This window comes from Apodemus sylvaticus, chromosome 5 (assembly GCF_947179515.1).
Source record: "Apodemus sylvaticus chromosome 5, mApoSyl1.1, whole genome shotgun sequence".
NCBI classification, from domain to species: Eukaryota; Metazoa; Chordata; class Mammalia; order Rodentia; family Muridae; genus Apodemus; species Apodemus sylvaticus.
In genome coordinates this window covers 143,239,217-143,254,812 of record NC_067476.1, presented here as the reverse complement: position 1 = coordinate 143,254,812, position 15,596 = coordinate 143,239,217, and the positions used below count along the sequence as shown (strand labels likewise).

At 46.1% G+C, this 15,596-nt stretch overlaps 1 protein-coding gene across 2 annotated transcripts in view; it reads right to left on the bottom strand.

Annotated features, from left to right (window-relative positions):
• Ctnnbl1 (catenin beta like 1) overlaps nt 1-15,596 on the bottom strand; it is a 152,542-nt gene that overhangs the window by 102,629 nt on the left and 34,317 nt on the right. For both annotated transcript variants that reach the window (XR_007977993.1, XM_052184144.1), the window contains exons 2-3: nt 14,963-15,151; nt 9,547-9,653 (exon numbers count right to left, since the gene is read on the bottom strand). Coding sequence is in view for 1 of the 2 variants with exons in the window: in XM_052184144.1 (XP_052040104.1) it covers nt 9,547-9,653; nt 14,963-15,151 (296 nt within the window). In the remaining variant the exon portion in view is untranslated. The remainder of the gene's footprint in view (nt 1-9,546; nt 9,654-14,962; nt 15,152-15,596) is intronic.

The window sequence follows — 15,596 nt, the reverse complement described above, 5'->3', positions numbered from 1 at the left end:
TGGATTCAGATCTCATTACTGGGGTCCCCTCACTCCTGCAGTCACAGCTGCCTTCTAAGGCCCTCGAAGCATTCCGCAGTAACAAATGTTCTGCCCTCCAGTCCTATGGATTAGCTACCATTACCCCTTGGGGGATGATTTACTCTGGGGCTCTGGACTGGCTATGGTCTAATCCAAAGAGGGTTTCTCTTATTCCCATTTAGATTAAGAACCCTTTATTCTCCTCAGCCACCCAAAGGAAGAGAACAATTCACTGCATCCTCCCAATAGCAACCGTCTCCCTTCACACAAGCTCTGGTGAGATAAGAGCAGGTCACAGGTCAGGCTGATCTAAACTCTGGCATTCTGCAATCACTGTCCCTGTCACTCACTTGTCTACCTTGAACCTCCTCACACACCTATCTAGACACAGGGACCAGGACTGCCTTGTGTTCACGCCCTCTGCATGCCCTCCGTGGTGCCTGATGAGCAGGACAGGACTGTTTGCTCCCAGGCGCAAATGAGCTATTGCAAGTACAGCAGCCGAACAATGCCGGACCAGAGCGACTGAGAGGGCGGTGCTTACACAGGCTCCAGAGCCAACAGCCTGGGCTTGAAACTGGCTCAGTTACTTTCTTGATGTGTCTATGTCTCAGTTTCTTCATCTGAAAGTGGGACAATAGTGGTAGCCATCCCACAGGGTGCTGTCAGACATGAATCAAAACATATAGGACTTGGAACAGAGGCAGACTCTTAAGAAGCAGGAACCTGCACTCACTGCATCTACGCTGGGCCACTGCCGTTACTGTGTCTGGCTTCTCTTCTGGGCTGTAAGCTTTGGACAGACAGGGACTCTGGGTTTGTCTCCTACATGCACAGATGCCCAGCTTATTAAGTGGAGGCCTCAAAAAAGGAACATAAGCAGGGCCCGTGAAAGTCAAAGCATTCTCCATGTTCTAGATGCTAAAGGGCAGGAAGACACTGGAATCCAGAACCCATAACGGGCAAACATCAAGACCAGATTTTGGTAAAACATCATTAGTTACTATCTCTTGTCATTATTGTTAAGCACTTACAAATACATTTTATAATTATAAAATATTACTTTTCGCAGAAACCTGGGGAAAGAAAGGCAAGCATTTAAAAGTATAGAGGTCATCCATAACCCTGACTGGAAATACCTAACAATGATATTCCAGCCTGCTTGGCCATTTCTCTCAGTGTCACCCACAAAGCCAATCTCTGTTCTATGTTTAGTTTTACTGTGCTGTTAATGACGGCTAAACATTCTTTACAACAGTAAGAGCCAGTCCCTGACAAATTGTTGTTGGATGGCCGTTCTCCTTCTTCCAAGAAGCCCCTCACTGAGAGCACTAGTTTCCCCTGATGCTCAGTCTGGCCCTGGCTTCTAAATCCTTCTCCAGACAATGCTCCAAGACAAGACTGCCAATCAATCACAGAGTGCGTGGGAGACTGTTTATCTGAAATTCCTGTTGTAAATCATCAATTTTAAACAGCTGCACGGTACACTTGCTCGTGTGGGTATACGGTAATTTATTTAAAGAATCCCCCTTTCTCAGACAGTTTCCACCCCCCCATAACAAATGGCACATAGCCGTGCATTCACAACCACTGGGTAGGGTAAATGCGGAGGAAGAAATAAACTGTCAGAAGGCAACCACTGTGTTTGATGTTCCCTCTTCCCCTCTCCTCAAGCAGTAGTAGCTAGTCAAAACTGCCTCCACTTCAAGACGGCAAAGGAATTCAAAAATTCTGCATTCTGATTTTTTTTTTTAAAAAAAAGGCTAATATTTTTGGTTTACTATTTCCAAGTATCCTTTACTCATTTTTAAACCAGGGTTTGGCCTTATTTCCTGATTTATAAAACAGTTTCTATACTAAGGAAATTAATCTGTCATGCTGCCAAAAAAAAGAAAAGAAAAGAAAAGAAAAGAAAAGAAAAGAAAAGAAAAGAAAAGAAAGAAGGAAGGAAGGAAGGAAGGAAGGAAGGAAGGAAGGAAGGAAGGAAGGAAGGAAGGAAGGAAGAAGAAAGAAAGAAAGAAAGAAAGAAAGAAAGAAAGAAAGAAAGAAAGAAAGAAAGAAAGAAAAGAGAAAGAAAGGAGAAAAAATGAGGGGGAAATTATCTCAATTTATATGCTATGTTTTTTTGGACATATCTGTATTTATTTATCTATTTCTTGACATAAAAGCTTTCATAAACCCATGCAGTCCCACCTTTCTTTGTTTTTAGCAACTCTGCTCCACATATAAATGAGTCAAGTTTTTCTATGTGAAGATCAGATTTTTTTTTTAAGATTATTTTATGTATGTGAGTACACCGTAGCTATCTTCAGACCAGAAGAGGACCTTAGATCCCATACAGATGGTTGTGAGTCACCATGTGGTTGCTGGGAATTGAACTCAGGACCTCTGGAAGAGTATTCGGTGCTCTTAACGGCTGAGCCATCTCTCCAGCCCCCAAGACCAGATGTTTTATGCCTTATGAAGTTTATTGAAACCTGCTTTACTTTCTGTGACTCTCTGGAGTGCTGCCGGAACTCTGTGCTCTGCGCTTGCCCTCACATCTGAAGGACCGTCATCTACCACACACTCAACTCTGATGCGCATTTCCCGTTTCCAGGCTCTCCACTCTACCTCACTGATCGGTTACAAACGCTGGAGCCGTCACACTTGCACACTGTCCTCCTCCGTCTTCTGTTGTGAAACACACCCATGTTGTTCTTTGTCACTTATGCTCTCGGCCTACTCTCACCTGCTTATAATTCAGAGTACGTTCTACAATTACTTTATCAAGAGTTCCCAGTATCCTTTTTAAAGGCTCCTTCTGTGTGTGCAAACAGTATGTGTTTCGACCTCTGAAGTGTGATCCCATTCAGAGTTATGGATCCGGAGGGCTGGTGCAGGGCTGTGAGTGTAGGTCCAGTGGCTGAGCTCATGCCTGGCACAGAGGAGGCCCTGATCCAATACCTGCACCACAAAAGGGAAAGGCAATTGCACTGATGTCAAGCATCAGTGTGTGGGGTGGGCCAGGTCATCTCAAAAGAGCATTAAGTGCTGAGGGGACTGGATAAAAAGCAATGCAAACCATGAGAAAGCCCTTGCAGGGCCCACCATTTCATACTCACCTCTGGCCTCAGCACACACTGCTGACCAGAGAAACTATCATGGGTGCCTGTCAGAGGGAAGTGGGTAGCAACCACTACTACAAACGTTCCTCTGACTTGAGTCTGCTTAAAAGAAGATGGGAGAGAGGCCTCACGCTGACTAGATGACCCTGAAGCTTTGTGACATCTGTTACAGAGCTGTACTTGAGGGGACAGAGAAACTGATTCTGAGAAATAACCAAGACTTCAAGAAGAGAATCTAATGAAATTCTTTTTCATTCTTAGGAATCTTAAGAATCAGAATTGCCAAAAGATGGAACACATTTAGTTTTTTGTTTGTTTGGTTTGGTTTGGTTTTGCATAGCTAGATCTTTGTCACTGGGAATGACATAAAACACAAAAACACCATCCCAGGATGATGATGACACAAGTCCTTTAATCTAACACTTGGGAGGCAGAAGCTGAGGCAGACGGATCTCGGTGAGTTCAAGACCAGTTTGATCTACATGGTGAGCACCAGGCCAGCTAAGGCTGCATAGTTAAAACTCTGCCCAAAAATAAGATAATATACCCTGCTATGTATGGTGGTAAATGCCTATAATCCCAGAACCAAGGAAGATCAATTTCAAGACCACTTTGGCTACAGAGTGAGTTCGAGCCATCTCAACCACACCTTGAGGCCCTGTCTGAAAAAACAAAGAACTGGAGCATAAGCCAGTAATGGACAACAAGCCTACTAGGTGCAGCATCCTAGTTCCCTTCCTTAATGGATAACAAACCTACTAGGTGCAGCATTCTAGTTGCCATCCTTTTTTTTTTTAATATTTTTATTTTCTATATTCTTTATAGTTCCCATCCTTAATGGACAATTCTACTAGGTGCAGCGTCCTAGTTCCCATCCTTACTCCCACTAAATATATAAACAAACAAGCAGACAGGATAGATGCCAAGGCTTAGATAGCAACAGTAACAGACTGTTCCTCAGTCCAACTTTGTAATTCTTTGAAATATATATTAGCCCTAGACTTTTAAGATTTAGAAAGTCAGAGCATTATTCAAACAAAACAAACTAGCAGAGAAGCAAACTGAAAACAAACCACAAAAGTCCTACCAGCCGAGGTACTACCTGGGTAATGAGACATAGTGAGAAATGCGTGGACTCAGTAGACACTGGCCTGGGTATGACCAAAAGCAGAGTTCCAACAAGCATTCACCAAGCCTACACAGGTGCCAGTCACTGGCCTCAGGCCAGGTCTCCGAGCTCCAGAGGTCGAGCCCCAGGGTCTCTGAGCTGCCAGTCTACCATGAATGCAAAGTCATCCATTACACACTAGTAAGTGCAGGGACACCAGTGCTGCCCAAGAGGCAGTGTGGTCAAAAGCAGAACTGTAACTACTTATCTCTAAATCTTGATTTCCTTATCTTCCTGGTTGAAGGATAGTGAGGATTTAAAGAAAGAATATACATAAAGTACCTAATTACAACCGTGTCGGCACACAACAGCTGCCTTGAGTCAGTTACATTCTCAAAAAGATGACTCTCATCTGTTTGCTAACCATGTACAACGCACTCACTTAAAGCACACACTACTATCTGCAGAAGGCTGTCTTCAGGAGCCCGCACAGCTTCAGCAACACATGACTCACAGCCAGGGCAAAGGTCAGGTGAGAGGCAATGGAAAAGCAATAGAGCAACATATTAAAACAGTAACCAGGCAGAGATGGGGTCATGGACTCCATCTGACAGGACAGAAAACGTTCTCTTGGTCTGCCCATGCTCATTTGTGTCAGACAAGCAGGATGTTCTCCCTCAACCCTGAGAATGGATATTAACAAATGACCTCAGTGTTTAAAAACACAGGACTACAAAACATGACAAGTCTGAGTGCGGTCACACTAGCAGCCATCACTACACAGGGACCGCGACAATACTTCCACCCAATTAAAACAGCTAGCTGTTCTCAAGGTGTGGTCCCTTGATGTGGCCGAGGCAGCAGGAGATCCTGAGGGAAGGAGGAAACTGAGAGATCAAAGACTTTATGATTCTAGGTACTATTGGCCCTTTTTACACTACTTTCACCAGAGTACACACCATGGAGTGTTCTCAAGGTCTACACAACAAAGTATTCCATCCATTATCTCACGAGTGTGTTTGTGTGTATTGCATGTGAGCATGTCTATGGCATATGCAAGTGTGTGTGCTATTGTGCACATCTGTGTGCATATACAGAAGCCAGAGGAAGATCTCAGGTGTCCTGATCTGTGTTGCTCTCCAGGTAACTCCCCTGATGAACTCATAAAATGTGGAGCTAGGCCCATGCTCTCAACCCCCATGATCCTCCTGCATCCACCTCCCCAAGTGCTGGTGCACAGACACACGCAGGCCTTTCACAGAGGTGCTAGGAATCTGAACTGAGGTCTTCATGCTTATGCAGCAAGTATTCCTACCCAGCCAACTAATGTCCCGGTTCTTAGACCATTACCTTGATGGCTAGAAGAATATGTGCTTGCATGTTCTTGTGTTTGCTACAGTTTTCTGAGAAAAAACACTTTAGGGTACTCTATTTGAGTGCCAAGAGGCCATGAGACCAAAAACGGTTGTGGATCACTACACTAAATGGTTGTGTCCCTGTGAAAAGGAAGAGAAGAACTAAGGACTTACTACAGAGGCAGTGGGCTCAGTGTGGGGTTTGGGAGAAGGATCACACGCCTAGTGGGGGCTGTGGGTAGAGGGCTGCCGGCTAAATCTGAACCGCAGCCAAAGGAAGAATAGCATTTGGGCGGATGTGATGAAAATGACACTCACATGCAGGAAAATAAATCGGAACATTTCTGATCTCAACTGCAAAGCCGCATTCAAATATGCGGGAGCAATCTTCATCTTAATTGCCTCTCGCTGATCTAGAGAATTATGGAAGACGTTGTGCCAGCAGAACTCAAGGTTAAAGCACACGACAGTTTCCTAACTGCCTTTTGACACAACAAAAAAAGTTCTTTATATGTAATTTCAATTTTTATATGTTTGAGTTTTAAACTAAAATAGCACATAAACTTTCTTTCTCAAAGGAAAACACTTTTTAAAGAACATAAGCCTCTTTCTGAAAAGCAGCTTATCAACCAGAGCCAGTGGTACCTAAGGAGAGGATGGCGTCCACAGCTGCCATGACCTCACCGCTCTCAACCACAGGGCGATGGGCGCCACGTGCCTGAGTGCCCGAGGATGCTGCCCTCGCAGGCAGGATTCGGGTCTCACACTTCCAGGGTTATCAAGCTACAGCACAGTTTCCCAGGGGTCCCTGGCTTCCACGCAGGGGTGTATAATGAAGATGGCAAAGACTGCACAGATCTCATGTCTGCTGAGCACCTGCAGCCTGGTGGGCACAACAGCCACGCCACAGGAACAAGTAAGACACAATCTACCCCAACAGCAAGAGCTCAACATAGAGAAACAAGAAGCAAGCAGCAAAGGTGTTAAAGTGCGGCCACGTCTAGGTGAGGCTGCGGTGAGGTGAACGGACAGAGCAGGGAGCCCAAAGCAGCCTGAGATCACGCCTGCATGCCCTCATCTGTACAGTCAGTGTTTAGGTATCTATCCTAGAGGAATATACTCGCACAGAGGCATATACACAAGGAGGTGTACCTAGCACTGCTTATAGAAACCAGTATTTAGGGCTGGAAAGATGGCTCAGCAATTAAGAGCACTGGCTGCTCTTCCAGAGGTCCTGAGTTCAAATCCCAGCAACCACATAGTGGCTCACAGCCATTTGTAAGGGGATCCTATGCCCTCTTCTGATGTGTCTGAAGACAGCTACAGTGTATATCTATACATAAACAAATCTTTAAAAAAAAAAAAAAGAAAAGAAACCAATATTTAAATTAATCTAAACTGCTAGACATGGCTCAGCAGGTAAGAACACTGCTCTTCTAGAGGACCAAGGTTCAATTCCCAGCACCACATGGTAGCTCACAAACATCTGTAATACCAGTCCCAGAGGATCCAACACCCTCTTCTAACCTCCATGGATACCAGGCACATATGTGGTACACAGACATACATCTAGGCAAAACATTCATACACATGAAATAAAATAAAATTTTAAAAATTGTAACATAACCTAAAGACCATTAATACAGGGGCTGCTGAGATGGCTCAATGGTTAAGAGCACTGACTGCTCTTCCGAAGGTTCTGTGTTCAATTCCCAGCAACCACATGGTGGCTCACAACCATCCAATGAGATCTGACACCCTCTTCTGGGGTGTCTGAAGACAGCTACAGTGTACTCACATATAATAAATAAATAAATCTTAAAAAAAAAAAGACCATTAATACAAAAATAACTAAATATATTATAGTATTTCCTAACCATGAAATACTATGCACCAGCAGAAAACAAAAGATAAAGAGACAGACACTAACAAGAAAACATTTTCTGTTTTATAAACCCAAATTTGTGTAGGCTAAATCTTTGTGTAGTATAAAACAGGGTGTAGGGATCAGCAGAGAATTGGTCACAAGGTCAGTTGCAGGTACTGGGGTTGTAGTAGGATCAATACAGTGAAGAAACTTCCTTCTTGTACTCTACTTATATATTCAAACTACTTTTTACAATAGCATCAGTCTGTGTGGTACTTGTATAATTAAATACACACACACACACACAGTGTGAACTTTTTCTGTATGGTGGAGGTCAGCACAATGCCAGAGACAGTGCAGGTGCTAGGAAGCTGCACTGTGATCCAGCTGTTGTCACAATGGGCTGGGCACAGAGGGCAGGGTGTTCCCTGACACTCTCCATCTGCAGAGTGCAGAACTGAGTCCCACTGTCTCCCAGGCTTGCTGTGAGCACTCCCTGCCCTCCAGCATCTGGGACTTTGTGTTTTCTCTCTACCTCCCCCATTCTCATCTTCTCTTGTGTGTGTGTGTGTGTGTGTGTGTGTGTGTGTGTGTGTGTGTGTGAGAGAGAGAGAGAGAGAGAGAGGGGGGAGGGAGGGAGGGAGGGAGGGAGGGAGGGAGGGAGGGAGGGAGGGAGGGAGGGAGAGGGAGAATGTGATGTGTGCAGGCACACAAGCCAAAGCGCATGTGCAGAAATCAACATGACCTCAAGTGCTATCCTCACTCTCTACCTTGTTTGAAATGGTCGTTTCTCTGCTGTGCACATCAGGATACCTGGCCCAGGAGCTTCAAGGGATTCTCTCGTTTCTGCCCCACAAGGGTTTGGGAGTTCACAAAAGTTGCCACACTTTACCCTCTGAGCCATCTCATCAGCCTGGCCTTTCACTGTGTGCCTGCTGCATGCCACCAGGAGGCCCAGCCAAACACTACCTCCCTTGTGAGGTCCTCACAAAGCGTCTGTTCCTTCTACTCTAGACTCCCACAGCATTCTACTTATATCTCTATCTGTGTATTTCCTTCTACCTCACATTAACAGTCAGTCTCCCTAGTAACCTACAAACTTGAGTGCAAAGATCCAACCATCCAACTCTTAATTGCCTCAGGGCTTTGGGCCTATTAAAATTCATTAAACCATTTATCTGGGAAGGGAGACAAGCAGGGAAGAAAACATAGATTTAGAACTCTAAAATCTATACAAATCTTTAATCCTTTTTAATTGGGATTCAAGATTGAAAGATCCCGTATCCAACACTACGGCACCTCACAGTAAAACACATATCGGGAGTATCTATCCGCCGGGTGCCGGTGTGGGGATGCAAGCCACCATTGTTCTCCCTTAACTTTCCCAACAGCCCTGTAGCCTTACACAGAAGAGACACCAAGGCCAAGAAAGAAGTGATAGCCATTTAAGGTCATACAGTGGCCCCACGCCCATCTGTCTGACCCGTAGATTGGACCATTTTCTCTGCAGTAAAGTCTGGCAGCCCTAGGTGGTATCAGGGGCACTGAAGAATGAGGTAGGAAAGAGTTCAGGTGGGGCTGCTCTTTAGGACACCTGCTCACAGGGCTGACCCGGAGCTGGCAGCTGAGAGCTGGCTTCTGAGCTGATCCTTGAATATGAAGCATGCTCGGCCAGCCAACAGGGGCTTGTTTTCTAGACGTCTGGAAGTGCAGGGGTTGCAGCAATCAGAAAACGCAGACCTGACCTGTCCTCCTGAGATCAGCCTCCCAGGTCACAAACACACTGGGGCAGTCACCTGCTGGAAGACCAGTGCTGGCTGCTCTCTCCCCGTGGAGGGAAGCAAGAAACCTGGACAGGCTTCACCAGACTGAGGACACGCATTCCTCCTATCCAATGTGTCTTTGTGGACTCCTACCATAGTAATCCCTCAAAGGCCCGTGAGTCCTTCCAGTGGCATCCCAAACATGTGGGCAACACTGGGATGCCTGACCAACTCACAGAAAGCCAACAACTCAATCAACAAATCCAACAATTAGAACACAGGCCACCATGGAGGGGAGGGGGTCAACAGAAAGAAGGAGGCTTACTTCTCCGGATTGTCTGGAAACTTGATCCGCAGCTCCTGGTTCTTGTATGATCGCTTTTCAAATGTGAGGATCATCTTCTTCACTGAGCTCTCATCCAGCGGCTCCTCCTGGAACAAGTACAAGAGTTTCAGCATGCCAATCACACGTTCATGGTAGCTCTCACCAAGGCTCTGCCGCAGACCTCCGTGGGTTCAACACCCAGCATACACACTTTTCCTCCCCAGGTAGAAGAGCAGTGAGGAGCGTCATCACGGTGTCACGTCTATGCCACTACCCCAGCAAGCTCCGTCTCGGGCAGTAGAGCCTCAGCCAGCAAAGGTTTCTCAGGAACACTGTGTGTAGAGTAGAGTAAGCAAGGATGCTGCGAACTGAGGCAATGCTTATCTCTTCCTTCTCCTTTGATGCGGGGGGTAAGAAAGACACCAAGAAGAATTGGTGCCGGGGGCCCCTAGTCTCTTCCTCACATCAGAGGTCACAAACCAGTGTGCAGGCTGAAAGTGCACTCTCTACACAGCCCACAAGTGACAGAGAACAGTTGGGGAGCGGCACACTGCTTCATGGTCTCACGGGGTTCTGTGCCTGACAGAGAAGGGAGACAAGTGCTTTGAAGGGCTGGGGCAGTGTCCAGGATCAGTTCATCTCGAGCCAGTTGTGGTACTAAGGCAAGATCTTGAGTTTCAGGGTAGCTACATGGACATGGTATGACAAGGAAGGGAGGGAGGGAGGGAGGGAGGGAGGGAGGGAGGAAGGAAGGAAGGAAGGAAGGAAGGGAGGGAGGGAGGAAGGGAGGGAGGGAGGGAGAAAAGGAGGGAGGGAGAAAAGGGGAGAGGGAGAGAAGGAGGGAGGGAAGGAAGTAGACAGGTTGGTTAATAATTGAAGATGATATTACATCCTATAATCTCAAACTCAGGTAAAGGCAGTGAGTGGTATTGCCACAAGTCTGAGGCCAGTCTGCTCTACACAATAAATTCTAAGCCAGACATAGCTACCCAGGGACACTTTGTCTCAAAGTAAATGAATAAATATCAAATATAAAACCTAAAGCATTGCCTGGTGGTGGTGGTGCATACTTTTAATCCTAACACTCTGGAGGCAGAGGCAGGTGGATTTCTGTAAGTTCAAGGCCAGCCTGGTCTACAGAGTGAGTTCCAGGACAGCCAAGGCTATACAGAGAAACCCTGTCCCGGGGGGAGTGGGGGAGAAAGAAGGCATTTTTGGTAACCTTGCTCAGAGGAAGCATTAGAAAACTAACACTACAAAACAGAGTCATCTTACTTTATATACTTCAGAGATACCTAGACAAGTCGTTGAATTGAATATTATACATTAAGGGGCTGAAGAAAAAGGGCTCAGAGGATAAGAGTTTCTCTTCATCACAGATCCTGAGTTCCCAGCACCCACACCTGTGGCTCACAACCACCAGTAATTTTAGCTTCAGGGAATCTGATACCCTCTACTAGCCTCCACCAACACCTGCACAACACACACACACACACACACACACACAAACACGCACACACAAACAAACACGCACGCATGCACGCACATGCACAAATAAAACTCAATCTCTTCTAACTCTGAAATAACCTACACTGATTCCGAACTGCTGTGTCCTCAGTGCCCGCGCCAGCTTAAATCGTGTGCAGCAGTGCACCCTGCTCTCTAACACTCTCCCAATTCCCAGCTCCTCCGCTGTGAAGTCATGGCCATAACTCACACCTAAAAGCAATAAAGAAACTGCTTTTAGGAGAACTTGAAATAGATCCTTTTGAAAAGCACTGAATCATCCTATAATTCTGTAAGGACTCACAAATGCTAGCTATTATTTTATTATGAAATCTCAATGTTCTTCTATATTGGGTTTTAAGTGGGAGAAGCCTATACATTCATTTTGAACATGATGCATTTCTTACATTCTGGCGACTCCAGGATCTGGAAGCACTCTGCTGGCCTCTCGTCCCTCCCTAATTCTACAGGTCCACAGGGCTCCCCAAACATGGTGAAAACCAGAGTCAGTATCTGCCTTGGTTGGGACTCAGAACCTAGATTCCCTCCATACTAACCACAGAGCAACAAAACTTAATAAATTCCTTAAAGGCTTAGCAGTCTGGCTCAAGCCTCCTCATTAAACTTTCCTAAATGCATCTACTTGGCATCCCAAATCCTTCACATGGCCTACAAAAGGAAAGTCTGGAAGGACCTGGCCCCCACCAACTGCTTGACTTCAACAGACAGTTAGCTGGAGAGGGGGCTGGGCAGCTCCATTCACTGGCTCCTATTCCAGAGGAGCCATGTTTGATTCCCAGCTTCAACACGACAGGTCACACGTGCCTGCAACTCCAGTTCCAGGGATCCAATGCCCTTTTCTGGCCCCAGAGAGCACCATAGATGTATTAGTACAAAATACCTGCACAACTTAAATAATAAAAGTTTAAAACTGAAAGAAAAACCCAGGGCTGACTCAACTCCCTGCAGATCATCATGCACCCTCAGTCCCTGCTGATTTTTTAGGACTGGCTCACAGCAGATCCCCACAAAAGATCTGAATAGAGGGAAGGAGGGAGGAAATAGATTAAAAATGTTGGCTGGATCTTTCAAGGCCACACAGATGACCTGAACAAACTGTATACATAAAGTTGCTTGGTGAACTGCAGTAATGAATAATGCTCTTGCTCTTACTAGCGGTTCTTACTAGCACGAGACACAGCAAAGCTGGCATACCAAGAGCATCTCCTCACTTTCCAGGCGCCCTCACAGCCACTGCTCCTTTCTCGCCTCACAGGTACTGCTTCTCTTTCCCTAACATCTTGACCACTTTGAGAGAACTATATTCATGTGCGTGCAGTTCTGGTAGAATTTCTAGCATCTCCACCTCTCCAGGGTTTGGTCTTCCCTCCTCTAATTCCTCTCCAACACCAGGGAACCAAATGATCAGTCTTAGTCATCGGCTTCAGCAGTATCTCCAATAGCTCAACGTCAGAAAGCAGCAGGGGATTTCAGAAAGATGGATGCTAGTGATGTAGCACAAAAAGGACAATAATATTTTACAAGCCCACGTGACCACAGGGGCAAGCACCACTTGTTTTCCATCAAATGGGACTTTGGTACCAGTGAGAAAATAAGTCCTGGACTTTTAGCCTTCTGTGTGTCATTTTTACAAACTGATCTCTTTGTCCCTGCCCCTTAACAGAAAGACCTTTCTCCCATTATATTTCTGTCTCCTGGGCTAGAAACTACTTACCCATGACAGCCACTGTACCTGTACCCCAAAATCACCCACACAAGAGTTCTACCTTCCAATTAACTGTGGCTACAGGGTGAGCAGACTGAGCGGAGGCCTGCAGGAGAAAAGGGAGCTTCAGCTACACACACTGTGAAAGCCCTATGGGCCTGCTGCCCTCAGAGAGACAATTCACAACTCCTGCTTCTCTCCACTGACTCCCCAAAATGTCATTATGTTTTAGGGACAGAACCCTAGATAGCAATGGCCCAGACCCAGGGAAGAGGGAACTAGTGTCTTAACGTAGAAAAGACCTATTTAGAATATGAATCAAGTTGTTTCTTTTTCTCAGATTCATGCTCCTGCCTCGTTTTTAAAACCTAGCATCATGGCTTTGAGGGAACTGCAAAACAGCTGGCTTGTAAGAATCCATTTCCATAATTCATATCGAACAAAATGCCAGAGTGCGACAGCATATAAGTTAACACTTAAGGATTTAAAAAGACACAAGGTAAGGTCATTTTGTTTTAATCACTGATATTTGCCTCTGCGCCTCTCTGCTCCAATCATTTACTCACTCAATAAATATTTATCAGGGCCTAGGAAGAGCTGGGTGTTGTTCCACATACCAGAAACAGAACTGTGAACAAAACAGAGCCAGGCCATGTTCATGGGAGGCTGAGGGGAGGATTGCAAACTATGATTCATGCTATGAAGACGATATACAGAATCAAGTGAGAAGAGAGGTTGAAAAGGGCCCCAGGGCCACCTCAGAGATGGGACAGACTTCTTTGAAGAGAAAACTCAACCTGAATGGGAAGAACCAAAGCACAAGAGGCATAAAGGGAGATTATTCAGAAAGATGCATTGTTGTGGCAGCACCAAGTGCGGCACAGGGCAGGACTGATGACAACAGCCCAAAGGCATTGTCTTCCTTCAACTGGTGTGAGCTTGACTGCTGGTTTTGTTTTTCTAAGAAAGGTCTTGCTATCTTGTTGGGAAGCCCAAGTGATCCTCTGACCTCAGCTTCTGCGTGCTAAGACTACAGGCATAAGCCAACATGCTTCAGCAAGCCCCAATACCCAATCTAACAGCACTCACACTTCATTCCTAAAAGCCCCACTACCTTGTGGTACTGAGGTTTGGTCTGTTGCTATGTATTGCAATGCTAACTAAGTGTAGGAGGCAAGGCCTGGTCCCCAGAGACTAGAAAGTCCAACAGATGTAGACACAAGTGACTATGTGATCTTGCCCCCAAGTTATTTCGGATTAGAAAATAAAAATGCCTATAGCCTATAGCTGGGCAGAAATGAGACAGGAAGTGCTTGGTATTCACAGCCAGGGGTCAGAAAAAACATGAGGGAGAGAGAAGAGGGCAGAGAGAGGAGAAAGAAAGCCCTGAGGGCTGCCCAATTGGAGTTAAGAGCAGCCCAGACAGAACATAGTAAGTAGTTAACTCGGGGTTGTTGATAGGAAAGTAGATTCTAATAGCATAGAGGATAGAAATCCACCCAGCTCTTGTGCTGTTTAAGGCTTATTGTAAATAATAAAATTCGCATCTTTTATCTGGGAACAAAATGATCAAAATCAGGGTAGAAACCCTGGATTGGGATTAAAAAGTTCTACAACAATGTGTGATTGGCAGCATTTGACATCTTTTTGGGACTACAGACTATATTTTTAAAAATGATGGGTTACTGGGTGGTGGTGTACACCTTTAATCCCTCTGGAGGCAGAGGCCAGCTTGTTCTAAAGCAAGTTCCAGGACAGACATGGCTGCATGGAGAAACCCTGCCTCAAACACCATCCCCACCCCCAAAGAAAAGAAAAGAATAGAAAAAGAAAAACAAAAGAGAGGGGAGGGGAGGGAAGAGGAGGGAAGGGGAGGGGAGGGGAGGGAGAGGAAGACAGGCAGGAAGGTCGGTCTTCTATATGTCCCCTGAATGGTTTGGTCAGGAAGCTCTATGCTTTCTCCTGTCAACACCAGCCATCCTTCCTCTGGGCTGCTGTGATGATCCTTACATTGTGCAAATGCTTTTCCAGATTCCACTACCCCACCCGACCTTGGCCTCAGTGCTCTGAAGCAGGATTTCTTAGGCCCATTTTACGAGGCTCCGGTAGCACTCTGCCCCCAGCTATGCACGTGTGGTGTGTCAGGGCCACTCTGCGGGCTCCTGACCAGCCCTGGCTCACTACCTCCTCCTCTTCTTCCTCGCCATCCTTGTCAATAATCTGCAGCAGCCTTTTCTTGTCATCGTCCGTGTCTTCGGATGCTGTGGCCTCCTCTTCTCGATAGCGGCCGCGTTCTCGAGGACCGGTTTGCTTGCGACGTGTTTTCAGTTCTTCTTCCTCATCATCCCGGGGTCGTTTTGTGCCCCTGTTGGGCTGAGAAAAAAAGGAAGAAACTTGGGCGGTTAAAGCTGAAAGAGACAGGCACAAACATCGAGCATTCTAAAAGCATCCAAGGGTCCCTGATGGCAAGTGCCCAAGCTTCCCACCTTCCCCACAGCCGTGAGGCCAGCTGTCTCTCTCAGGGTTGCTTTCCTGCACAAACAGCACAACCAAGAAGCAAGGTGGGGAGGAAAGGGTTTATTCAGCTTACATTTCTACATTGTTGTTCATCACCAAAGGAAGTCAGGACTGGAACTCAAGCAGGAGGGATGTTTCTTACTGGCTTGCTTCCCCCTGACTTGCTCAGCCTGCTCTCTTATAGAACCCAAGTCTACCAGCCCAGGGATGGCACCACCCACAAGAGGCCTTCTCCACTTGATCACTAATTGAGAAAATGCCCCACAGCTGGATCTCATGGAGGCATTTCCTCAACTGAAGC